This window comes from Pan troglodytes, chromosome 22 (genome assembly GCF_028858775.2).
Source record: "Pan troglodytes isolate AG18354 chromosome 22, NHGRI_mPanTro3-v2.0_pri, whole genome shotgun sequence".
Taxonomy (NCBI): Eukaryota; Metazoa; Chordata; class Mammalia; order Primates; family Hominidae; genus Pan; species Pan troglodytes.
Window position 1 is genome coordinate 43377624 of NC_072420.2, and position 26001 is coordinate 43403624.

The following is a 26001-nucleotide window of genomic DNA, read 5'->3' on the forward strand; positions in this document are numbered from 1 at the left end:
AACACTAATAATGCCAACAGCAATAGCAGAGGCAGGCAGGGCTTACGTGGCCAGGGCTGGGCTGGTGCTGTCCTGAGCACTTGACATGCATGAAATCACAGTTGTTTTAAGTTCTGAACTCCCCTGGGAGGAAACTGTGGCCACAGCAGGAATTCCAATGATTCTAGGGTCAGGAGAGGAGGCACCCACTTCCTGATCAGGGCTCTGTTTGTGGATGCGTGGGTGTGGTTGGCCTTTGTGCACACTGGCGGTTTTGCTTCTTTCCCCCAGCAAAAGAATGCAGATTTTGCATTATCTAAAGAGGCGGTTCCGTGAGCCCACTGTGCTGAGTCACATATATTCCATCGGTGTAAGTACCACCACCTGGGCAGTGTCCCTGGAGTGTTCTCACTGGGAGCGCAGCTTTGTGTCTGTACCCTTCCTGAGAATAGCTGACATGCTGGCCTGGGTGGCGCATTGGCCGAGGTGTGGCTATGACAGACCAGGATACCAGCATCTGCCCCAGCACTGAACTGAAAACACCACAGAAGGTGTGGACAGAGTGGCATGAAACATGACAGCTGCTTGTGCTCGAAATTAGATGTAGCCACACAAATCCTGTCGTGCTCAAAGGGTTCCATCTCCAAAGTCCAAAGGAAAACTCTTCCTTAACTTTTATTCCATTCTGTCTATACATTTCTTATTTTGAAGCAAGGATAGATTCACACGCTGCTGTAATGATGCATACAGAGAAAGCCCATTCATGGCCCGGTTTCTCCCAGTGGTGACATCTTGCAAAACTCTAGCACAATGTCACAGCCTGGCATTGACCGTGACACGGTCCAGATCCGGAACATGGCATCCCCCACAAGGATCCCACCTGCTGCTCTTTAATAGCCACACTGCTTCCCTTCCATTCCCCACTGGATCCCTGTCCCCTGGCAACCAAGAGGTCTCTCTCTTTTTTGTTTTTTTTTTTTTTTTTTTTTTTTTTTGAGACAGAGTTTTGCTCTTGTTGTCCAGGCTGGAGTGCAATGGCACAATCTCGGCTCACCCCACAACCTCCGCCTCCAGGGTTCAAGCGATTCTCCTGCCTCAGTCTCCTGAGTAGGTGTGATTACAGGCATGCACCATCATGCCTGGCTAATTTTGTATTTTCAGTAGAGACGGGGTTTCTCCATGTTGGTCAGGCTGGTCTCGAACTCCTGACCTCTGGTGATCCAGCCACCTCAGCCTCCCATAGTGCTAGGATTACAGGCATGATCCACCATGCCCGGCCTCTGGTCTCTATTTGTATGATGTTGTCAATTCTGTAACGTTCTACACATGTAATCATGCAGTAGATGACTTTGGGATTGGCGCCTTCCACCCAGCACAACCCCCTGGCATCCATCCGGGTTGTCGCCTGTATCCGTGGTTCATTCCCTTCTTTCTGAGTCATACTCCGCGGTATGGATGGACCACGGTTGGTTCAACCATTCTCCCTTGAAAGGCATCTGCATCGTTTGCATTTGCGGCTACTAGAAATACATCCGCCGGGAACATGTGGACAGGCCTTTGTGTGAACATCAGTTCTCCGTGTACATCATCTCTCTGCCCTGGTGCTTGCATCTTTAGTTGGTTTTTTCTGTCTTTTGAAGAACCTACCAGACTGTTTTCAGAATGACTGTACCATTTTTCATTCCCACCAGCCACGAGTGAGTGAGCCGTGTTTCCACATCCTTTCCAGCACTGGGGGTTGGCACTATTTTGTATCCCAGCCATTCTGATAGGTGTGCAGTGGTGTCTCACTGTGGTTGTAACTGGCATTTCCTAATGGCCGAGGCTCAGCATCTCTTCATGGGCTTCTTTCCATCTGTGACTTTCTCCAGTACCCATCTGCTCATCTCTTGCCCGCTTTCAAGTTGGCTGGTTTTGTTTTCTACCTTTGAGTTTTGACCATTCTTTATACATGCTATATGCAAGTCTTTGTCAGATACGTGTCTTGCAAATATTTTCTCCCAGACCGTAGCTTGTCTTGTCATCCTCTTACCAGGATCTTTCTCTGAGCGAAAATTTTAATTTTGATGAAGTCCAGTCTATCCATTTTTCTTTTTCTGGTTTGTGTTTTTGCTGTCAAGTCTAAGAACTCCCCACCTTACCGAAGACCCTGAAGATTTCTCCTATTTTCTCTCTGTGTTTTATAGTTTTATGTTTCACATCTGTGGTCCACTTTGCATTGATTTTTATATAAACTGAATTCTAGGTCAAGGCTCTTTTTCTTGTTGGCCTGCGGATATCTAATTTTTCCAACACTACTGAAACACTATTTCCAACACTATTACTGAATGCCACCACACCTGGCTTTTTTTTTTTTTTTTTTTTTTTTTTTTTTTTTTTTTTTTTTTGTAGAGATGGAGATCTCTCTTTGTTCCCCAGCCGGTCTCAAACTCCTGGGCTCAAGCAATCCTCCAACCTCGACCTCCCAAAGTGCTGGGATTACAGGCATGCGCCACTATGTGTGGCTGGCATTTTATTTATAATTTCAGTGTCTACATGGTCATTGCTAAGCTTTCTTTTCTCTGTTGAATTGCTTTTACAGCTGGGTCAAAAATCAGTTGGGCGTATTTGTATGGACATGGTCATAGGCCCTCTGTTTCTTTCCATTGCTCTACCTGTCTGTCTTTCTGCCAGTACCTCACAGTCTTGATTACTGAAATTATGTCATAAGTCTCAAAATAAGATAGGCTGATTCCTCTCATTTTATGTTGTTTTTCAAAATTGTTTTTATTCTTGTGAATCCTTTCCCTATCTAAATGTTAGAATAACCTCTATTTCTACAAAAAAAAAAAAAAAAAAAAAAAGTCTTGCTAGGCTTTCAATGGGAATTGTGTAAAACTTGTTTACCTATGTGGGGAGAATTTACTATGTTGAGTCTTCCAACCCATTAACGTGGTCAGTCTTGCCATTTGTTTATATCTTCTTTGATTTCTTTCATGAATGTTTTGTAGTTTTCAAGATACAACTTCTGCATATGTTTTGTCAGTTTGACACCTAGGGGCATTTTTGAGTGACTGTAAATGGTACTGGTGTTTGTTTGTTTGTTTTTGAGACAGGGTCTTTGTCCCTGAGGCTGGAGTGCAGTGGCATGATCGTGGCTCACTGCAGCCTCAACCTCCGGAGCTCAAGCAATCCTCCCACCTCAGCCTCCTGAGCAGCTGGAACCACAGGCACATGCCACCACGCCTGGCTATTTTTTTTTTTTTTTTTTTTTTTGTAGAGATGGAGATCTCTCTTTGTTCCCCAGGCTGGTCTCAAACTCCTGGGCTCAAGCAATCCTCCAACCTCGACCTCCCAAAGTGCTGGGATTACAGGCATACACCACTATGTGTGGCTGGTATTTTATTTATAATTTCAGTGTCTACATGGTCATTGCTAGTATATACAATTGTAGTAAATACAATTGAATTTTGTATGCTTTCCACCCTGCAAACTTGCTAAACTCTCTTCTTAGTTCTAGGAGGGTTGTGTTTTGTTGTTGTTGTTGTTTGTAGATTCATTGGGGTTTTCTATGTAGACAACATGTCATTGGCAAACAAGGACAGTTTTCTTTCTTCCTTTCTAATCTGTTTGCCTTTTATTTCCTTCTCTTGCCTATTGCACTGGCTAGGACTCCCAGCACTATGTCAATTAGCAGCAGTGAGAGCAGACAGCTTTGCCTTGTGACAGTCTTAGACACCAAGCACTGAGTTTTTCACCATTAAGTACAGTTGGCTCTTCTGTATCTGTGTGTTCCATATCCATATATCCAACCAACCGCTGATCAGAAATGTTTTAAAAACAAGAAAAACAATACAAATTAGTAAACAGTACAGTATAGCAACTCTTTACATAACATTTACATTGTATTAGGTATTCTAAGTAATCTAGAGATGATGTAGCGTGTACGGGAGGATGTGCATAGGTTATATGCAAATACTACACCATTTTATATAAGGAATTTGAGCATCCTTGGATTTTGGCATCCTTGTGGGGGGTCCTGGAACCAATCCCTCAGAGACACCAAGGAACAACTGTATAATGTTGGCTGTAAGGTTATGGTTGATGCTTTTAATCAACTTGAAGAAGTTCCCCTCCATTCCTAATTTTATGAGAGTTTTCTCATGAACATGTGTTGAATTTTGTCAGATGTTTTTTATGAATTAGTTAATATGATCATGTAATTTTTCTTCTTTAGCCTGTTGATTGGAGATTACATTGATTGGTTCCCAAATATTGAGCCAACCTTATATCCCTGGAATAAACCCCACTAAATCTTGATATGCAATTATTTTTATCTATTACTGAATTCTACTTGCTAGTTCATTAGTGATTTTTGTATCTATATTCATGAGGGATGTTGGCATGTAGTTTTCTTTTTGTTGTTTTTCCTTGTCTGCATTTGGTATCAGGGTAATACCAACTTCATAAAATGAATGGGGCCCAGGTGCAGTGGCTCACGCCTGTAATCCCAGCACTTTGGGAGGCCAAGGCAGGCAGATCACTTGAGGCCAGGAGTTCAAGACCAGCCTGGCTAACATGCTAAAACCCCGGCTCTACTAAAAATACAAAAAATTAGCCAGGCTTAGTGGCGGGCGCCTATAATCCCAGCTACTCAGGAGGCTGAGGCAGAGAATCACTTGAGCCTAGGAGGCGGAGGCTGCAGAGAGCTGGGATCATACCACTGCACTCCAGCTTGGGGGACACAGTGAGACTCAGTCTCAAAAAAAAAAAAGAATGGTAGTGTTTCCTCCTCTTCTGTTTTCTTGAAGATATTGTTAGAATCATGTTGACTTTTTAAACATTTGGTAGAATTCTCTATAAATGTTTAGAACCATCTTGGCCTGGACATTTCATTTTGGGGAGTTTTTAAATTACGAATTGACTTTTGCTATAGGTTGTTTAAATTACCTGTTTGATATTGAATGAGTTGTAGTACCTCATGCTTCTCTAGGAGTTGGTCCATTTTATTGAAGATGTCAGAGTTATGTGTGTAGAGGCATTTGTAGTGTTCCCGTATTATCCTTTTGATGTCTGCAGGGTCTGTAGTGATGTTCCCTCTTTCATTCCTGATATTGACAGTCTGTGTCTTCCCTCTAATTGTTTCTTTGTCAGTCTTGCTAGAAGTTTGACAATTTCTTATTTTCAAATACCTAGCTCTGTTTCGTTGATTTTCTGCATTGTTTTTCTGTTTTCTGTTACCGGGATTTCTATTCCCCTATCTTTGTGATTTCCCTCCTTCCTTCCTTTGCTATCATTGTGGGTTTACTTTGCTCTTCTTTTCCTGGGTTCTCATGGTGGGATCTTGGCTTATTGAGTTGAGATTTTTCCTCTCTTCTAATGGAAGCCCATAGTGCTATAAATTTCCCTCTCAGCATTGCTTTAGTCGTGTCCCACAACTAAATTTTGTGTTGTATTTTCATTTTTATTGAGTTCAATGTCTTTTTAATTTTCCCTTGAGACTTCCTCTTTGACCCTTAAGTTATTTAGAAGTGTGTTGTTAAGTTTCCACGTGTTTGGAGATTTGTCTGCTATCTTTCTGTTATTGATTTCTACTTTGATCCTCGTGTGGTCAGAGGACATGCTCTGTATAGCCTCAGTTCCTTTAGATGGGGTGAGATTTCCTTTATAGCCCAGGATATGGTCAATCTTGGTACATGCTCTGTAGGTGCCTGAAATGAATGTAGCACTCTGCTGCTGTTGGGTGAAGTGGTCTGTAAATATTCATCATTTGATGGACTTCTAAGTTTATCTCAAGACTCTGAGATCATTTACTCTCAAAGGTTTTGTGATACGCTACCTTTTCCAAAGAATTCCTAAGTGATCTAAACCCCTGCTGAGTTCACCAAGCAGCCTGTAAAACCCTATGATGATTCTTGTTGATGGGAGCCATCTTCCCCCACTAGTAGGTGTGGGCCTTTCTTAAGGTGAGGGCCTCGAGCTCGCACCAGTTCAACCTATGGCTGTATGAAAATTTTCTGGCTGACATTTTTACGCTTGTACCTTCAAGAAATATAACAAAACATCATTTTTCTTCTTCTTATCAAGTCATAGAATGCTAAAGGCAGCGGGAATCTAGGGTGATCTGGTCTACCCTCTCATTTGACAGGTGAAGCAATAAGGTGTTGCGAAGTTAAACTGATTAGTTTTTTTTAATTTTTTAAATGAAATTAATATATGTTAATTATAGAAAATGCATAAGAAAAAGGGGAAAATGCATAAGATAGAGGGAAGCAAACATTTTAAAATAAAATTTATATAAAACTTATAACCAAAGATGACTACTATTATTATTTTGGAGTATACCCTCCCAATATGTTTTCAAAAGCAGGATCACTCGCTATTACTGCTTTAAAATCTTTTTTTTGTACTTTAACAACAGACATGAACATTTTTCAAAATATTATTTCTAATAGCAAAATATCATTCCAGATATATGTCTGATGATACAGTTTTCTCATCATTTATTTAATGAGTCTCCATTGGGTGGGCGTGCAGGTTGTTACAGTTTTCTCTGTGTTAAATAACACTGTGATGAATATCTTTTGTGTACATGCATGATGATTTCCTAGAAATGGGACCCTGGGTCAGTGCTTGTAAACATTTTTAGCTTCCGAGCCCCATTGCCAAGTTGGATTCTTAAAATTTTTTGTTTGTTTGGGCAGCTTTGGTTTTGTTTTTTTGTTTTCTTTTGAGACGGAGTTTCGCTCTTGTTCCCCAGGCTGGAGTGCAATGGCACGATCTCAGCTCACCGCAACCTCTGCCTCCCGGGTTCAAGTGATTCTCCTGCCTCAGCCTCCCGAGTACCTGGGATTACAGGCATGCACCACCATGCCTGGCTAATTTTGTATTTTTTAGTAGAGACGGGGTTTCTCCATGTTGGTCAGGCTGGTCTTGAACTCCCGACCTCAGGTGATCTGCCTGCCTCGGCCTCCCAAAGTGCTGGGATTACAGGCGTGAGCCACTGCGCCCAGCGCAGCTTTGGTTTTATTTGTTTTGTTTATAGTGGAGGGTTAGGCATCAAATCAACATAGAAGATGATGTGAACTTATGACTAAGCCTGGTGTGGGCTCTCGGTGTTCTGGGGCATGAGCTAGAGGATGGCTGGAGCCAGGTAGAGACCGCTCCCTTCCTTAGAATGTCACCTTGCTGACAAGGACAGCGCTGTGAGCATCCACACCTTCCTGTGAGGTATCTGGCATTGAGCCTGGTCAGGAAACAGGAAGACAAGCAGGTTCCATTGAGCCTGGGACCTGGACCTTGTAAAGCCAGCCACCCAGCCCAGTTTTACAGGCCAGGCAACAAAGGGAGCAACCGGCTGGACCCAGGCCTGCCTCCCCGCTGCAGACCCGCCGTGAGAACACCGTGTTCTGAATTGAGACGTGCCTTGAACTCACTTTGTCCCAGTAATTGCCCCCATAAAATAGACCTGGAGACTAAGAGGAAACTTCCCATATTTGGAAACCCAGTCCTGCCTGCTTTTTATAGCTGGTGTCGAGGACAAGAGAACCACAAGCCGTGGCCAGTCTGCTGAGAGACCACTGAGGGACAGACGGGTTGTGGGCCTGGAGCAGCCCCGGAGGGAAGGAGCATTTGAAAGTGGACAGGTAGAGCCCAGGCCCAGAGAGCCCCAGGGCTGCTGCCAGGAAGGCCAGCGCATCCCTCCAGGTAACGGGCAGCTCCTCGGCCACAGCCTCCACCCCCCAGCACGTGGGATTCGGGCTGCAATGGCCTACGCATCTTTTCCTCTTGTCCGTGTTCCATCTGTCTTTCTTCTTTGGTTTGTAGAGAGAGAAGAATTAATCCAGAGCGTGCTGGCGCAGGTTGCAGAGCAGTTCTCAAGGTACAGAGTCTTCTAAACTTACAACCAGCCAGAGATGGGCACATCTTTCTCTAAGAGCGAGGGCAGGCCCCAGGCTCTGAGGCTGGCCTTGGCCGGCAAGCGTGGCTGTCTCACCTGCCTGGAGGAGCTGCCCGCACGGTGGAAGCCTTCTGTGGCTTCTGTAACTAAGCCAGCTTGGATGGGGCCCAGGAAACGCTCACCTTAGACCAAAGACCATGTTGAGTGCACGCATTAGAATGTGAGCTCGTGAGGTCGAGAATGTTCTCCACCGGCTCTTCTGGGATGGGAGAACAAGCTATGAGAATTGGCTCCACTGGAAAATAAGCTTCCTCGCTGAGCCTCTGTGTAGTTAGGAGACTTCCTTTTCATCAGAGTCATCCCAACAATCCTGACCTGGATACCGTATTTTCCATTTCTCAAACTGACTTCTCTGTGGCGTCTTACTGCCCAGGTTAATTAAAATAGTGAAAAGCACAGACGGGTGGGATTTTTTAAAAACCTTCGAATTGGCCAGGTGCGGTGGCTCACGCCTGTAATCCCAGCACTTTGGGAGGTGGAGGCGGGCGGATCACCTGAGGTCGGGAGTTCAAGACCAGCCTGACCAACATGGAGAAACCCCGTCTCTACGAAAAATACAAAATTAGCCGGGCGTGGTGGCGCATGCCTGTAATCCCAGCTACCCGGGAGGCTGAGGCAGGAGAATCACTTGAACCCGGGAGGTGGAGGTTGCCGTGAGCCGAGATCATGCCACTGCACTCCAGCCTGGGCAACAGTGACACTCTGTCTCAAAAAACAAAACAAAACAAAAAAACCTTCAAATCGTTTAACTGACTGGTTTGGAGCCTCCAGAGAGCACAACAGGTCCTCCGAAGGTGTCTGTGCCCATCAGGGGAAGGTGCGGGGACTGGACCATCTCAACCGCATGAGCAGGGAGAGGGCCATGTGTCCACCCCAGAGAGCTTGGTTCCACTGCTCAGGCCCGAAGAAGTAAATATGCCCACCAGCTCAGAAAATACACCTCATGATACTTTGGTGATTCTTTCCTCCCCATGGGACATGATGATTTCTGAAAAGCAAGTCCTAGCATGTTGGCACCTCAGACCCTCACCAGCCCACCTAGAGGCCTTGCCCATGCCCACAGCAGGGACTCAGTAGGTGTTTGCTTAACCGGTTTTGGCTCTGAGAATTTTAAGGGTCATATTTACTCTCTCTTTTCTTTTTCATTCCTAGAGCATTCAAAATCAATGAACTGAAAGCTGAAGTTGCAAATCACTTGGCTGTCCTAGAGAAACGCGTGGAATGTGAGTGACGTTTCTGTTTCCTTTTTGCTTCTCTGTCCTTTAACCTCTATTCAAATTAACCACTTGGAACGGGGAGGAGTTCAGTGCCGAAGGTAAATACAAATGTCTTTGTGAAATACTTGAAAATTACCTTTGATGTTAACAAAGGCTAGCACAGTGACTAACTAAGCATTTTATTTCTATTTTAAAAGAAGCACAGCTCATGGTATAAAGCATTCTTTCAGCCCCAAAGAATAAAAATGAACACACGAAGCCTTCCACACTTAGCCCCTCTGAGAACTTCTGCTGAGTGTCTTGTCTGTGTCTTTTTGTGTGTAAATGAAGACATTCTCTGCACACTGATCGGCACCCTGTGGGTCATAATTGTTTGGAATATGTCTACTAAGTTGTTATCTCTTGGTTTCTGATACAGTCTGGATGTCCCCTCCACATCTCACGTTGAAATGTCATTCGCAATGTTGGAGGTGGGGCTGGTGGGAGGTGTTTGGGTCACCAGGCAGATGCCTCCTAAATGGCTTGGTGCTCTCCTTGAGGTAGTGAGTTCTCGCAAGATCTGGTTGTTTAAAAGCACGTGGCATCTCTCTACCCTCCTGCTTCTCCGTTGCCTTCCACCATGATTGGAGGCTTCTCGAGGCCTCCCCAAGAGCCAAGCAGATGCCGGCACCAGGCTTCCTGTAAAGCCCACAGAACTGGGAGCCAATCAAACCTCTTTTGCTTATAAATTGCCCAGCCTCAGGTATCTCTTTATAGCAACAGAAGAACAGCCTACTACAGCCTCCGATCACCACCAAAGGAAAAGCAGAAAAAGGACTAGGGAGCCAAGGAGTGTCGATTCAAGTCCTGATTCAATGATCACAAAGCTCAAATTCTGGGAAGAAAACAGCTTCAAGTCACCCACCCTTTTTGTCCTCATCCATAATATCAAGATCAATGCTTGAATTCCACAGGCCTCATGATTCTGTATTCAACTCACAGCTTGACAAGTGAACTCTTTGTCAATGACAAGGCAAAGGTTAATGATTAACAGGCACCGTATTTACCAACTTAGGAACTAAATAAACAGAATCCAGACAGGATACCAATAAGAGTTGCAGCATCACCAAAAATATCTGTCTGATTGACTGAATGTCGTCGCTTTTCTTTTTTTTTTTTTTTTTTTTTTCTTTTTTTCAGAGACAGAGTCTTGCTCTGTTGTCCAGGCTGGAGTGCAATAGCACAATCTTGGCTCAATGCACCCTTCGCCTCCTGGGTTCAAGTGATTCTCCTGAAACATGATTTACATAGTCAGATTTATACTTTTCAAAGTGTGTTGACATTTCTAAAAATGTATGTGGTCACTGGATCTTCAAGACAGTTTCATTTTTCCCATTGTCAACGAGGAAGCCACAGAGAGGTTAGGTAACCTCAAGTTCACTCAGCAAATTAGAAAAATAAATAAAGCTGGGACTGGCACCCAGGGTCCTGGCCAGGCTGCTGTCACTGCCTGCTACCTGCCCTTCTGGGATGAGTCACTTCCCTGCACACCTGGCTGAAGAGGACCAGGCACTCCATGGGGATTCCTTGATAACGCAGGTTAGAAAGCTGAAGCTGCAAGCAACAGAAACTGATCGTGGTTGCTTTCGACAGAAAAGGAGTTTTTCCCTAAAGGATTTTGGGAAGCTTCCCCAGATCCCCAGGAAGGCTTGGGAACAGGGCTCAGAGGTTGTACAGCAGCAACAATTCCCCAAATCCCGTGCAGAGCTGATGCTGTGCGGATGCCTGTGCTGCCGTCTCTGAGCCCCAGATGCGGCACCAGCTCCCCTGTACTCCTCACTCTGGACCTAGGTCCCCCGGAGGCTCCACAACCACTTATGCAGATATCAGGCTGCTTCTCCATGTCACTGGCTACAGGTTCAAAATCTAGACAGAGCCAGGCCGCGCACCCAAGGTCTAGCTGCAAGGCAGGCCCCACAAAGGGAGGCTGTGAGTATCCTGAAGCTGCCTCACAAAGCACAAGAGACTGGGAGGCTTAAGCATCAAAAACTGACTCTCTCACAGCTCTGCAGGCCAGAAGTCAGAAGTCAAGGCATGAGCATGACTGGCTATTTCTGGAGGCTCTGAGGGGCCCTGGTTCCACGCCTCTCTCCTAGACCCTTGTGGTTCCCCCCAATCCTTACCGTTCCTGAGCTTGGAAGGCTACATCGCTGTAATCTCTGCCTGTGTCTACACGTGATGACATTCCCCCAGGATGTCTCCATGTCAACAGTCTCTCTCGGCTAGGTCTTATAAAGATGCCTCTCTTTGAATTTAGGGCCCAACCTAAATCCAGGATGGGCCCGTCTCCAGATCCCTAATGGATTATATCTGCCAAGGACCTTTCTCTACATAAGGTCCCATTCACAAGTTCCAGGGAGTAGGTTGTGAACAGATCTTTCTGGAGGACACAATTCAACCCACCACAGCGAGTGTTTGCATTTCCATATTCTGCCCTGGGAGGCTGGCTCAGCTCTCCACCAAGCCCCATGTCGCAGGGAATTCTCCAAACTTGGGTAGGGGTTTGAGCCAAAGCATGCAAAAAAGGCTTGCTGCAGAGTCACCACCCCCCTTTACAGACACAAAAAGCCACGCAGTCACTACGGGGCGAGTGTGCAGATGCCCGCGGGCAGCAGGTGCCTCCCACCTCTCCTCCTCTCTCCAGCACCTGGGTTTTTCCTCAGCCTTCCCCATCTCCTACGCCCCACCTGGAAGCCAGTGCCAGCTCCCCTCCATGCTCTTCCCGGAAAGTGCAAACAGGCAAGTTGAAGAGGCCATGTCGTAACTCTCAAAACTCTTACAGAGAATTATGTCGCCCACAACAAGATGAATAGTAACCCTGTGTGTCTTTGAATAACTGACCCTGGAAAATAACCATCAAGCCAGAAGAAAAGTGTTCCTATTTTACCTGCAAGTGGCAGGTGAGTCGAAGACCACTGAAGGAAATGGCCCATAGGACCTTCCCCTCTAGCCTGTTCTAGCTGTGGAATTCTCCAAAATTTCTCACTTCTCAGAAGGAAGCATCTTCCCAGAAGACCCTCAGTAAATGCACATAGATGGCCTGGAAGAGGACACCGCTCTTGACCCACCGAGCTCAGGCTCACTGCACAGACCAAAATTCCTGGCGCTTCTATGGGTAAAACCGGTTGTGACTAGTTGTACTGATTTCTAGCACCAGAGACCTAGGACTGCAGAAATGGGATTGAGGGAGCTCACCTCTCTAAGGAGTAGAGAAGGAGGAACAGTCTAGGAGTTGTGGAGGGTAAGGGAGGGGCTTGGGCGAGGTCAGGGGGGCCTCTCCTCAGTCCTCCTGGCTGCCCTCCTCCCCTGGCATGCAACTCACACCCCCACCCCAGGAGGCAGCCATGTCCAGACAGGCTGTCCTCCTCCTGAACTCCACCTGGCTTTGGGCTCATCCTCCCCGGGCACTTCTGGCTGATGGCTCCCCACTCTCCAGCGGATGTGCTTTAGCGGGAGGTGGCCAGGATGCTGCACCTGTGCTGAGCCCCAGAGATTCTGAGTTCCAGAGACACTACAAGGGCAGCAGAGCCTTAACCCAAAGATGCAAGAGCCCAGACATTTCAGGAAGCTTGGAGGGCAGAAACGGAAAGTCCTTTTGAGGAGAGGGCCTGCAGCTGAACCTCTCATGCAGGCCACTGGGTAGGTGCGCGCCCAGCTTCTCAGAAGGTCAGTCCCAACCCTGCACGGCTGCCAGAAGCTAGCCAGATGGGGAAGGCGGCCAGGAGCCTGGTCCGACACCCCGATGCACAGGGCCTGGGCCAGAGGCAGATGCTCCCATCTACATATGCACACACACATATAAACACAAACAGAGAAAGGTGCACATGCACTCACATATACACATGTGAAATCACACAGGCATGTCAGGATGTCACATATACATGCACACGTGTAAGCACCCAGGCACGTGCAGATACATTCATATATATGATCACATACACACACATGCGCACACACAGCTGCTTCTGCTATACATGAGCTGCTGTGAGCTGTTTTGTTTTGTTTTGCTTTTGTTGTTGTTTGAGACGGAGTTTTGCTCTTTGGCCCAGGCTAGAGAGAAGTGGCGTGATGTTGGCTCACTGCAACCTCTGCCCCCCGAAGACAGGACACTTCTGTCTCAGCCTCCCAAGTAGCTGGGATTATAGGCGCCCACCACCATGTCCGGCTAATTTTTGTATTTTTAGTAGAGATGGGGTTTCGCCATGTTGGCCAGGCTGGTCTCGAACTCCTGACCTCAGGTGATCGACCCGCCTCGGCCTCCCAAAGTGCTGAGATTACAGGCGTGAGCCATTGTGCCCGGCCAAGCTGTTTTCTGCCTCTTGAGTTAAAGGATTCATCCACTAGAACTGGCCACCTTAAGGCCATATTATATTGTGGTGGACTTGTCTTAAATGGAATTTCCTGCTTCTTCTTAAATGTATAATTCCTCTGAATTGAATATAAATTTCTTCATTTCTCTTCATTGACTTTCAAAGCTCTCCTTCCTTTTGATATATAAAGTTTAGCCTTGTTCGAGAGATCTGGGACTTCCCTTACGTTACGGATTATTTTGTAAACAGGACACCCAGGCTCCTCCCCTCATGTCCTGGCTGGAGGTGAAACATTAAAAAGAGATTTTAAAGCAGGGCCCTTTACTCCCTTCCTTCCTGGTTTGCGGCCAGGGCACAGGGCAGCTCTGCTCCATCCACCCTTTGTCCCCGTGCTCTGGGCTTGGACCAAAACCTAAACACAGCGTGGGCCGTGGCAGGAGCTGACCGGCTGGGGCAAAGTTTAACACAGGCCATACAAACAGCCCAGAGCCTGGATGCTAGAACCAAGCCTTGCTTTTCTCTGTCACTCAGGAAGTGTGCTCTACGCGGGCTCTTTAGTGAGGCTCCTGGAGGAAGTGTTGAAACACAGCTCTATTCATACATGTCTTTAAACAGCTTTCACTAGCTCTGTAGCCAAAGGACTGGGCCTGCCAGGTTCCCAGCCTCTTGCTGGAGCACAGTGAGGTTGGGGAAGGAGCACAGCACAGAGCCTCCTGAGCCTCGGCTCAGCTCTCCCCCACCCCCAGCTCGGCTCTCCCCAACCTCCGGCTCGGCTCTCTCTGACCCCCAGCTCAGCTCTTCCCCACCTGCCAGGCCAATTTCCCCAAAGCCAGCGTCTGTCAGAAAATCACCCTTAGTTTTTCCTGCAGGTGGCCTGTGACTTGTAGAAACTCACAAAAATCTCTTTCAAAGCCCTTTTTTGTTGTTGTTTTGTTTTGTTTTGAGACAGAGTCTCACTTTAATGCAGTGAAGTGCAGTGGTGTGATCTTGGCTCACTGCAACCTCCACCTCCCGGGTTCAAGTGATTCTCCCGCCTCAGCCCCCAGAGTAGCTGGAATTACAGGCAGCCTGTGACGACGCCTGGCTAATTTTTGTATTTTTAGTAGAGACGGGGTTTCATTATGTTGGTTGGACAAGCTGGTCTCAAACTCCTGACCTCAGGTGATCCACCTGCCTTGGCCTCCCAAAGTGCTGGGATTATAGGCGTGAGCCACCGCGCCCGGCCTACAGTCCTTTTAAGAGGACAGCCCGGGGTTTCCAGATAATACTAGCCCCACACACAGGCATGTCCTAGGGTCCACACCTGGTCAGCGGGAATAGCAGGCAGTCGTGGGCTGGGCTCCCAGCCCCCTAGCAGGGTCCAGTGGGCCAGGGAGCCTCTGCTTTGGTTTGCGGTGCGTGGTCTGTGCTCGCCTGTGTTCAGCGTTTGAAGGCAGAGGAGCGGGTCATGACGGGCAGAGCCGACGTCCAGGCTCCACGGTAGGGCCGTCCTGCTGCTGTCTGCAGACCTCTCAGGCTCGAGGCCCCACGCCCCACAGGACTGGCCCGCTCCTCCCTCTGGATTGAGGTGGAGCAGGGCTGGCAGTGGGTCGAAGAGGGGAGCTGTGGAATCTTCCCCAAAGCAGCCGGGTGTCCTGGAAAGGCCGGGGAGTGAGGAGGCAGGACCCCCGGGGACACAGGCACACACATCCACCACAGGCTCACCTCTGCCTCCTCCTGCAGACCTCCCCGCCAGCCCCGTCATTTCATGGCATCTTGTTTTCTCTTCATTGAGGAATACACTTTTGCAATCTTGTTACTCACTATCCATCTACTTGGCCAACAGCCTCTTCATAAACTTAATTGCCACAAATTCTGCATCTCTGGGATTCAAACTAGTGATGCTGTGCTGTGTCACCCAAGAGGCTTAATTTTAACATCACCCCAATAGGTAGCCAGGGAAGCGGATCTCGGTGGACTCTGCACTGTCAATACAAACGCTATGCACCCATCCAAAACCATGAGCTGGCTTAAAACAGAGCCTTGTATGGACATGGGAAAGAAAGTATAGTTTGTTGCAAACTCATTTAGCAGCAAAAATGTGATCTGAACTGACATGAAGCCCTTGGTATTTATTTATCCTGCTCAGTATGATAAATAGCATTTTCCTCGGGGGATAAAAAGAAAAACGTGAGCTGGGACAGCAGCCACTAACATGGGGAAGGGCCGTGACCTCCTGATGAGTGAAAATAGCAAGTTAGAAAACAACAAATTTTATCTTTTAAAATTAATAATAGATATATAGATACATAGACACACACAGGATGGATAGAAGCTAGATAGATACATACATAGATAGATACTATATAGATATGTAAATAGAAAGATAGGTAGAGGCTGGGTGCAGTGGCTCATGCCTAAAGTGGTTCCCCAGCACTTTGGGAGGTGAAGGCAGGAGGATTGCTTTAGTCCAGGAGTTCAAGACCATCCTGGGCAACATGGCAAAACCCCATCTATACAAAAAATACAAAAATTAGCCAGGTGTGGCGGTGCACCCCTTTAGACCCTGTTACTCAGGAGGCTGAAGTGGCAGGATCACTTGAACATAGGAGGTGAAGGTTGCAGTGAGCTGTGATTGTTCCACTGCACTCCAGCCTGGGTGACAGAGCAAGCCCCTGTCTCAAAAAAAAAAAAAAGAAAAGAAAAGAAAGATAGGTAGATACATAGAATGGGTGGATAGAGAGATAGAACGGATAGAAAAATAGATAGGATGGATAAATAGAACATAGGCAGATACATAAATATGATGAATGCATAGATGGGTGGATGGATGGATGGATGGATGGATAGATGGATGGATAGATAGTAGATAAATGAATGGATGGATGGATAGATACACAGTAGGTAGGTAGGTAGTAGCTAGATAGATAGATAGATAGATAGATAGATAGATAGATAAACAGGATGAATATTTAGAAGGCTGGGAGTAGGCAGAAAGCCTGGAAGGACACACATTAATACAAATAATATTAACTGAGTTGTTTTCTGGGCCCATAGGATCCTAGATAAATTTTTAAATATTCTTCTTTGAAGTGCTATTTCCTACACTTCCTACAATGATAATAGGATATTTTATATTCAGGAAAAATGACATTTAAGACATAGTCAATGGTCCATAGACCTTGGACAGAGGGCACAGCTGCCCTGTTTGCAGTCTACACCGCATGCCCAACCCTTCCCCAGATCTATTCACTTTCAGAATGTGCTGCCTTCCACGTGTGAACCAGACTGAGCTCCTTCCTGCCACTGATGTTGAATTGTCCATTTGCTCACGTCAGTGTCCACGTGGCAAATCCACAGGGCATGGGTGGGATCCTGCAGTCTAGACAAAGCCAAGGAGCACCCGTGGAGGCCACGTTGGGCTTCCCAATCCACATGCAAACCCAAAATGTGTTCTTGGGTACCTTTTCTGAGAAGATGGCCTGTGGCATGCATCAGCTTCCTTGAGGGGCCCATGATGCTGGAGAAAACGGAGACCCGATTCCAAAGGAGAATGTGGACTCTTAGTGGTTGGACAAAGACGTCCCGACCTCAGACCTCAGGTACCCTGTGTTTCCCCAGCGGCAGCTCATCTGGACTCGGCCATCAGGACAGCGACCACACTGGCTCCAGCCACATGCGCTTCCGGACCCCATGTCCTCTAGCCGTTGGGTAGAAGAGGGGTGGAGAAGGTTTCCGTAGCACAGAAACACATCAGCAGGACCAGATCCAAATATTGCACTCTCCAGATTCTTCGTCCTTCTGGCAGAAAGAAGCAGTGTCCCGGGAACATGCCCCTGCTTGACCCCTGACCCTGGAAACGCCTCGAAACCCACCCGGGAGGCTGATTCCAGCCAGTCTGCCCTGGGCCACTGCACTGGGAGAATTTCTTTCCCGAGCTGCAGTACTTCCTTCGGGGTGGGAAGGAGTTGTTACAAACTAGCCAAAGGCTCTGAGTTGCTTGGTTTTTCCTTTAGAAAACATTTGCTTTTTATTTTTAGCAGTTATTCAGAGCCAAACTTCATGAAAAGGGGAATAGAGTGGTATCCTGGGAGTATCCTTTTGCATAAAAACTAAGGTGTGATTACAAAGTAACAAAGCTAATCTTTTTTGTTTCTTATGAACCAACTCTAATTGAAAAGCCGTGCAAAGCTGCTTGCTTCATGGCAGCTTTTCTGGGGTAAACGTGCAGTCAGCCAAGGGTAAATATCTTGAAGTTTAACACTCGCTCGGAGGCATAAGCTCCAGTTTGTTTTTGGTTGAAAAATAGTATCCTAACTGTTGAGGCACACCTTTGCAGTGGGACTCTGTAACCGCCCAAGGGGTTCACCCTGCCTGCTACCTAAACACAGCTCATTCATCAAGACAGGGGAACTGCAATGGAGAAAGAGCCATTCACCCAGTGCCGGCTGTGCGGGAGACCAGAGTTTTATTATTCCTCAAATCAGTCTCCCCGAGCATTCGGGGCGCAGAGTTTTTAAGGATAACTTAGTGGGTGGGGGGAAGCCAGTGAGCCAGGAATGCTGATTGATTGGTCAGGGATGAAATCATAGGGAGTTGAAGCTGTCTTCTTTTTTTTTTTTTTTTTTTGAGACGGAGTCTCACTCTGTCCCCCAGGCCAGAGTACAGTGGCGTGATCTCGGCTCACTGCAACCTCCGCCTCCCGGGTTCAAGCTATTCTCCTGCCTCAGCCTCCCGAGTAGCTGGGACTACAGGCACTGGCACACCATGCCCAGCTAATTTTTGTATTTTTAGTAGAGACAGGGTTTCACTATATTGGCCAGGCTGGTCTTGAACTCCTGACCTCGTGATCTGCCCACCTCAGCCTCCCAAAGTGCTGGGATTACAGGCGTGAGCCACCGCGCCTGGCTGAAGCTGTCTTCTTGCACTGAGTCAGTTCCTGACTGGGGCCAGAAGACCAGACGAGCCAGTTTATCTATCTGGGTGGTGCCAGCTGATCCATCAACTGCAGGGTCTGCAAAATATCTCAAGCGCTGATCTTAGGAGCAATTTAGGGAGGGTCAGAATCTCATAGTCTCCAGCTACATGACTCTTAAACCGTAATTTCTAATCCTGTGGCTGTTAGTCTCGTCCCCAGGCAAGAAGGAGGTCTGCTTTGGGAAAGTGCTGTTACAGTCTTTGTCTAAACTATAAACTACAAATGAAGTTTCTCCCAAAGTTAGTTCAGCCGAGGAATGAACACAGACAGCTTGGAGGTTCGAAGCAAGATGGAGCCCGCTAAGTTAGATCTCTTTCACTGTCTCAGTCATAATTTGGCCAAGGCAGTTTCAACTCCAGGAATGTGATCAAGTCCAAGTTCTGCTGATCCTCAACTTTGCCTATTTATTTCTCTTCTGTTTTAAGTCAACACTTTCTCCTGGTGAAACTGCTCTGGAAGGACGTTGCAATGAAAAGCTTTTCCCATAATGAGATCGTAATCCTTGCTGAAAACGCTTTGCTGTTCACTGCATTTTAATGCTCTGGCACCACATGTGCCCCCTTTTTTGGGGGGGATAAAAGACGCCTTTGTCCCATGTCCTCAGCTGGTGCTAAGGGGTATGGAGCAAAAAGTGGGTGCCAGAGTTGAGATTCAGGGAGTGGAGAGTGGGGAGGAGCTTCTGCCTTCTGAAACTGCCCAGATGGATGCGGTAGTGCAGCGGTGGCCACGGCACATGCCTGCGAGGATAGAGTCAGTTGTGGCTGAGCTAAGCGGGGAAGTGCAGGCAAAACCTGAGTATCGGCAGCCAGGGCAGGTGTGGGGACCTCTGCACTGAGGTATATTCCTCCCTGGGAGCCACAGGGAGCCCTTAGTTACCAGCCTTGAGAGATCCTCCGCATTCGTCCGTGGTAACCCCCTTGCTGTCTCTCTCTCTGTCACCAGTGGAAGGACTAAAAGTGGTGGAGATTGAGAAATGCAAGAGTGACATTAAGAAGATGAGGGAGGAGCTGGCGGCCAGAAGCAGCAGGTAGGGTCTGCGCTGGGGCCACGGGCGGCCGGGCCTGGGGAGGGCTCCCCGTACCAGTTGGGCTGGGGCTGTGGGCTTTGTTTGCCTAAAAGAAAGGCTGGTGCACTTCGGTACAGTTCAGGCTTGGGAGACTGCAGTCTGGAGGCAGCCACCCTGCTTGCGACCTGTTTGTCAGTGGTGTGACTTTCTTCTAACAAAAGAGCACGCATGGGCCAGGTGTGGTGGCTCACGCCTGTAATCCCAGCACTTTGGGAGGCCGAGGTGGGAGGATCACCTGAGGACAGGAGTTCAATACTGGCTTGGCCAACATGGTGAAACCCCGTCTCTACTAAAAATACAAACAGTAGCCAGGCATGGTGGCACATGCCTGTAACCCCAGCTACTTGGGAAGCTGAGGCGGGAGAATCGCTTGAACCCAGGAGGTGGAGGTTGCAGTGAGCCGAGATCGCGCCACTGCACTCCAGCCTGGGCTCGACAGAGCAAGACTCTGTCTCAAAAAAAAAAGAGCACATATTGGAGACAGGGGCTGGGAAGACGATTTCACAGAAGAAGAGTCCTCCTGCTGCAGATCCAAGCCTTAGGAGCAATGTGTCCAGCTTGGAATAAGTTGATATCCACTTTTAAAGACAGAACAACAAGAGGAAAAGCATTAGGGGAGGAGCCTCCTGGTGCCCCCAGGGACCCCGTTCCTTGTGTGATATTCCCACTGGGTTGCATTCCAGCGAGGGCTCCGGCACTGGGGACACAGAAGTCATTCTCCTGGGAACAGGCATCCTTCACAGGCGCTGCGGGGGGCCCAGTGAGCTGTGACTCGTGGGGAAAATGCCCCAGTCTCCACGATGCCACCTCCAAAGTCAGTTTTGTGTACAGCAGGACTCTTTACTGGAGCCAGGGTCAGGACACGTGTGGATGAACCACGACCAAACTGGGGATGGAAACGCCGGTAGTAGCAAAGAGACGGCGGTGATGATGAGCAGAGCGCATGCATTGAGGCACTTACTGTGTGTGGGCGCCGTGCTTAGTGAGGGGCACAAAGGACCCGCTCACACCTCTGGGCTTTACCTCCATGCCTGCTGGTGCCAGCCCAGAGACCACAGGCATATGATGTGGCTCATGGTTCCCCAGAGTGCCACTGCCTGGCCTCAGTGGGATTTAATGGGGACTAATGAACTGAGAAACAGCCCTGTGCAATTGCACTGAGTTGTCTCAGAGCCACCTGGCATGCTGACGATCATTCCCTGATTTTGAAATTGAGGGCAATCTGCTTATTGAGGAAGCGTGACAGGTGAAAGGGTCTCAGAGGCAGAAGGTGAAGGGAAAGCCGACGGGCCTCATCTGGTCCCCTCAAAGCCCCGAGGGCCTGGCCTCGGGGTGGGCGCAGGGAGGAAGGCCGAGCGGAAGGAAGCAGGCTTTGTCTGAGCCACGTGAGAGCCTGTCCTACAGGGACCGTGTCACGTGTCTGTCCCATGCACTCATGGGCTCATTTGAAGTTAGGGATGTCTCAGCCCAATTGACTTAGGGGAAGTCAGGCCATAGTTTGTGGCCATGGAAAGTTGTGAGTGAACAATCCATCTTCGTCATTCCTGTGCTGGAGGCTCTTTAAAGGACGGGAGACACAGTCTCTCATTTGTGAGCCAAGGAAGAGCTCCCAAGTTGCACAGGGACGGCCACACAGCTGGGGTCCCAAGGCTGGGACCTGGCACGGCTGGGACCCGGCTTGGCAGCCTCAGACACACAGCACCTTCACCTGTGGCACCGCCCTTGGCCGTGGGCTCTACGTGGCTTGGTTCAGCCCTCTGGCTGTCCCTTGCGCCCCAGGTGCCATGGCTGCTTTGGCAGGAGGGTGGTGTTCCAGGGTGGTGCTGCCTGGCAGGGTTCCCCTCTGCCCAGAGCCAGGCGGAGATGGGTTGCCTCAAGCTGGGGCTGCGGGTGTAGCAGGGCCAGCCTTTCCAGCCCCACCAGCAGCACAAGGGGAAGAGGACGAAAACTGAGTTCTAGTCTTCAGCCTGAAACCAGACTCCCCGAACAGCGGCCTCTGGGCTCCATATGGGTTGGGGAACTCCACCGCCCCAAGGGGTGTGTCTGGAGCCAGGCCATGCCTCCCGGAGCTGCCCCCAGCTCCTCACCCACAACTGTGTGTCCCTGAGCACTTTCTGGAGGTGTTTGTAGGATGCAGCCTCTTATCCCTTAAACGACTGCATTTACCGCCCACCTACAGCAGCAGGAGTGAGTGGTGAGACAGCCTCCGGCCTCACAGGTCTTGCCTCTGCCGTGCCTGATGGGCACCCGCTCTGTAGAAAGCAAGGCGAGTGCTCGGATCACACGCCGCTCCTGGCGTGGTTTCTGGTGTGCACTAGTCCTGCAGGTCAGATTGCAGGGGGGATAATAATTTTTATCGAAGTTGTAGTCATTTCCTGGGGCTGCGTAACGAATTCTCATAAACTGCGCAGCTTAAAACAATAGAAATGTATTCCCACATAGTTCTGGAGGCCACAAGTCCAAAATCAAGGTGCCAGCAGGCCCTGCCACCTCTGAAGGCCCCAGGGGAGGGACCTTCCCGGTCTCTCTTGGCCTCTGGTGGCTGCCGGCGGCATTCTCTGCCTGCTTCTTCACCTGGTGCTCCCATCCGTTCTGTCCAAATTCCCCCTTTTTGTAAGGACACCCATCCTATTGGAGTAGGGGTCACCCTCCTCCAGGATGACATCACCTTAACTACATCTGCAACAGCCATGTCCCCAAATGAGGTCACCCTCACAGGCAGCAGGGTTAGGACTTCAACATACGAGTTTTGGGGGGAGATGTACTTCAGCCCATAACACAGCACGTGGGAGGATAACACGATTTCAGAGCTTGCAGACGAAGCCGCCAGGAACTCCAGTGAGACATCAGCCCCCAGGTGCCTGTCAGGCACGCCGGGCTGTGGGGGGCACCTGGGCCCATCTGAGTGACGGAGGCGCATCCGCACTTCCCCCAGGAGTACATTTTTAGAACCCACAGCGCCATAAACCAAAGACAAGGAGACTTCCTGGTGCCCCGTCGGCTTCTGGAGGCGACGTTCTCGGCTGACAGCTCTGGCAGCCTCCCCTGTAGGTGAGAGACAGGTAAATGGGACTCTTGCTTCCAAAACGGAACAGGGTAAAAATTCTCAAGCGTTGTCAACACATTGAGAAAAAACAAATCCAGCCTCCTGGGCTCTGGTCTCATCCCCAGCCACGTCATGTGCCCCAGGCCGTCGTTGCCACACATGAAACCCCTTCCTGTTTTTCTATGTAGAAAGGAACTCAGAATAGAGACACTGAGCTATTCGTGTTGTCCCTTTTGTCTTTGTCAACAGCAGAGTTACATCTTACTCATGAGAGCCCTGTAGCAATGTGGGGACCCTGGGACCACTCTCAGTTAAGCTGGAACTTCCCTGGATGACTGGGGAGAGGAGCTGCAAAAGGCAGGGTGGGGGTGGGTGGCCTTCCCGAGATGGCAGCCCAGCCAGAGGCCAGCGTTCTTGCCTCTGGGAAGAGAATAAAGGCCCCAGACAGGGTGGAGCTAGCTCAGCCCCGTGCCACACAAATGGCCAGTGTGAGCCTGAAATGTGGAGCTACATTCAGCCCACATAGCACACCCTGGTGGGGCCTCGGAGCCAGGGGTATGGATCCACCAGAAGCTGCCCCTTGGGAACAGCAGTGGCATCGGGGTCCGGCACACAGCACCCGGGAGCAGGTGGCCGTCCCCTGACACTCACGGGCTAGGTTTCTCCTGCTTTTCCCTCAAAGAGGACAGAGGTCCAACTGCCAGCTTACATTTAGGGCAGGGGCAGGGGCAGGTCTACCCTAGGGGCCACGGCCACTCTGGCCCCCAGCACTGTGCCAGGCAGAGAGCAGAGCATGGAATGTGGGGTTCACCCAGAGCTGGGGAGTCTGCAGGAGCCTGGGGTGGCAACTGAGGGCTCAGCGTTCATCCCAAACAAATGGCCTAGCCCACTGGCCTAAGCCCCAGAGAAGGGGGATGGGGACCCCAGGAAATGAAAGCAAAAATAAGCTCCAAATAGGATGAAAAGAAAGAGCTCCATGCCAGCTGCTCTGTTTGCTGAAGACGCTGGTTCCCGTGGCAACGGAGCGCAGAGAGAGGGGCTGCCTGGCCAGGCAGGGTCAGCGGGCCCCAGCAGACCCTCCTCTGCTCCCAGCTCTGGTATCTGCAAGGAAACAGCGGGATTCGAGCAGTCAAACTGTCTTGCTTGGTGAAGATTTCCATAACCCTCCTGGGGAATGTAGGAGACTTACAGAGACAGCACGTGTGCGAATGTTTACACAAAAGAGGTTAAAAGCGCGAAGAAATCATCATGCCATCTATTTTTTTAACTGCTCAGAAAACGTTCGTTACTTCTCAGAAATGTGTAAATGGAATTTCTCGTTTAATGGATGACAATGGAAATCATTTGATTGGTGCATTTTGTTGGTTGGTTTTGTTAATACTTTGCTGAATCTGTTAGCGTTCCCCCTTACACATCAAACTGTGGTAGCAACTCTGATGGGCTTTGCAAGCATGAAACAGAGGGAAGGGCTACCAAATGGATCTCCGTGGAGTGGTGGTTATCACGGGGAAGAGACAGCAGCATGCCGAGAAAATAACACTGAAGCCTCTTTTTCCAGAAAGGAAATAGATTGATTATTCTAGTTTTGAAAATAGCACAGGCTCATTGGAAAACCTCCAAACTACACTGATGGGAGCTGAAGGGTGCGCACCGATCATGACAACAGCTGGCAATGTCCCCCCAGTTTAAACCTGGACACGAGGCCTTCTAGATGTTTTTCTGTGCACAGATACCTTGTTTTGAAAAACAACTAAAACATGCTGTTGTGTAGTCTTTTTTTTTTACTAGTGGCATTGTGAGCAATAAATAGATTAAATTTTAACCAGCGTACAGCTCATAGATTTTCCCAGAAGGCCACAATCAAGCACTCTTTTTAAACCTACCGAATGTGCTCTTTCTTCCTCGTAGCGTGGCATTTTTTGGCATTTGCTTTCAGTACATACTGTGCATAGCATTCTTATTTTCCCTTTTCCTGTCAAGTTTCTTCACTTGGCATAATATCCGTGATGATCCTCCTAATGGCATAATAGTCCATCATGCAGAGGCACTGTGCTGGTTTAAACCGCTTCCCATCTTGGGACATTCAGGTGGCTTCTAGTCGGTTTTGTGTTTTTGTTACAGCAGATCACACCACGGTGAATATCTGTGCATAGAGCTGTTTGTTCCTGTTTGATTCTTGGCTTAAGATAAATTCCCCAGGATAGCTATGTGGGCTTAAAGGATACGAATTTCTATATGGCTCTTACTGGGCAGTATTAACTTGCTCTCCCAGAAGAAAGGGCTTTATTTACAAATCGCAGGAGCTTGTGCCGCATTTAGCTCCCTGAGTGCCCCCATAGCCTGGTGAATGTCACACAAGCCAGGCGTGACCCCCACCCACCATCGTCCAAGTACACAGGGAGCCTGTTCACTTCTAAGCAAGTTCACACCCATAGGGTGTGAACCCAGATCGGCCCAGCCCCCTGGTGCACTCTGCTGCAGGGGCCCAAGAGCAGCCAGACCTCCTGGGGCAGCTGCTCCTCATTCAGCCTCTGGGGACCACCCTGAAGCCAGCACACTGCCCAACCGGAAGGTGGCTTTCCTCTGAAACATGCCTGGCTCACTTTGCCCTGCTCCTATGTGGGATACCTCGATACCAAGTGCTAAACAAAAACAGAGTCAGACAGAAAACTCATCTGCTAACATTACATGTAACAGGGAAAGTTGGAAACATTCTAAAAGTCCATCACTGGGGACTGGATTGCTAACGTGTGCTATGGCCACACCCTGGAGAAACTTGGAAAATGAAGCTAAGCTCTGTGGAGCAACTTGGGATGAGTTCATGATATGTTAGATGACAAAGCAGGTTGCAGCAGAGTGAATTTGGTGCAATTCCATCTTTGTTTAAAAGTACAAAGGGGCTGGGCGCAGTGGCTCACGCCTGTAATCCCAACACTTTGGAAGGCCGAGGCAGGTGGATCGCTTGAAGTCAGGAGTTCAAGACCAGCCTGGCCAACATGGCGAAACCCCGTCTCTACTAAAAGTACAAAAATTAGTCAGGTGTGGCAGCATGCACCTGTAATCCCAGCTACTCAGGAAGCTGAAGCACGAGAATTGCTTAAACCCAGGAGGCAGAGGTTGCGGTGAGCAAAGATTGCGCCACTGCACTCCAGCCTGGGCAACAGAGTGAGACTCTGTCTCAAAAATAAATAAATAAATAAAAATAAAAAAACAAAAGTACAAAGGGGCGGGGTGCAGTGACTCACACCTGTCATCCCAATACTTTGGGAGGCTGAGGCAGAAGGATCGTTTGAACCTAGGAGTTCAAGACCAGCCTGGGTAACATAGCAAGACCCTATCTCTACAAAAAATAAAAATTAAAATATTGTTAAAAGGTAAAAGCGGCCACCCATGTGTGTCCACACTTCAAAACATTCTGGAAAGATACACCAAACTATTAGCAGTGATT

General features: G+C 48.7%; 1 protein-coding gene across 9 annotated transcripts in view; it reads left to right on the top strand.

Moving 5' to 3' along the window:
- The window catches only part of PDE9A (phosphodiesterase 9A), a 123079-nt gene that overhangs the window by 72156 nt on the left and 24922 nt on the right, over positions 1-26001 (top strand). For 4 of the 9 annotated variants that reach the window (XR_010154451.1, XR_010154452.1, XM_001140174.8 and 1 more), the window contains 4 exons: positions 7486-7665; positions 7786-7840; positions 9071-9141; positions 19384-19468. Coding sequence is in view for 5 of the 9 variants with exons in the window: in XM_001140174.8 (XP_001140174.3) it covers positions 7486-7665; positions 7786-7840; positions 9071-9141; positions 19384-19468 (391 nt within the window). In the remaining 4 variants the exon portion in view is untranslated. The remainder of the gene's footprint in view (positions 1-7485; positions 7666-7785; positions 7841-9070; positions 9142-19383; positions 19469-26001) is intronic. The other 5 variants (XR_010154453.1, XR_010154454.1, XM_001140087.8 and 2 more) reach the window with 2 other exon arrangements.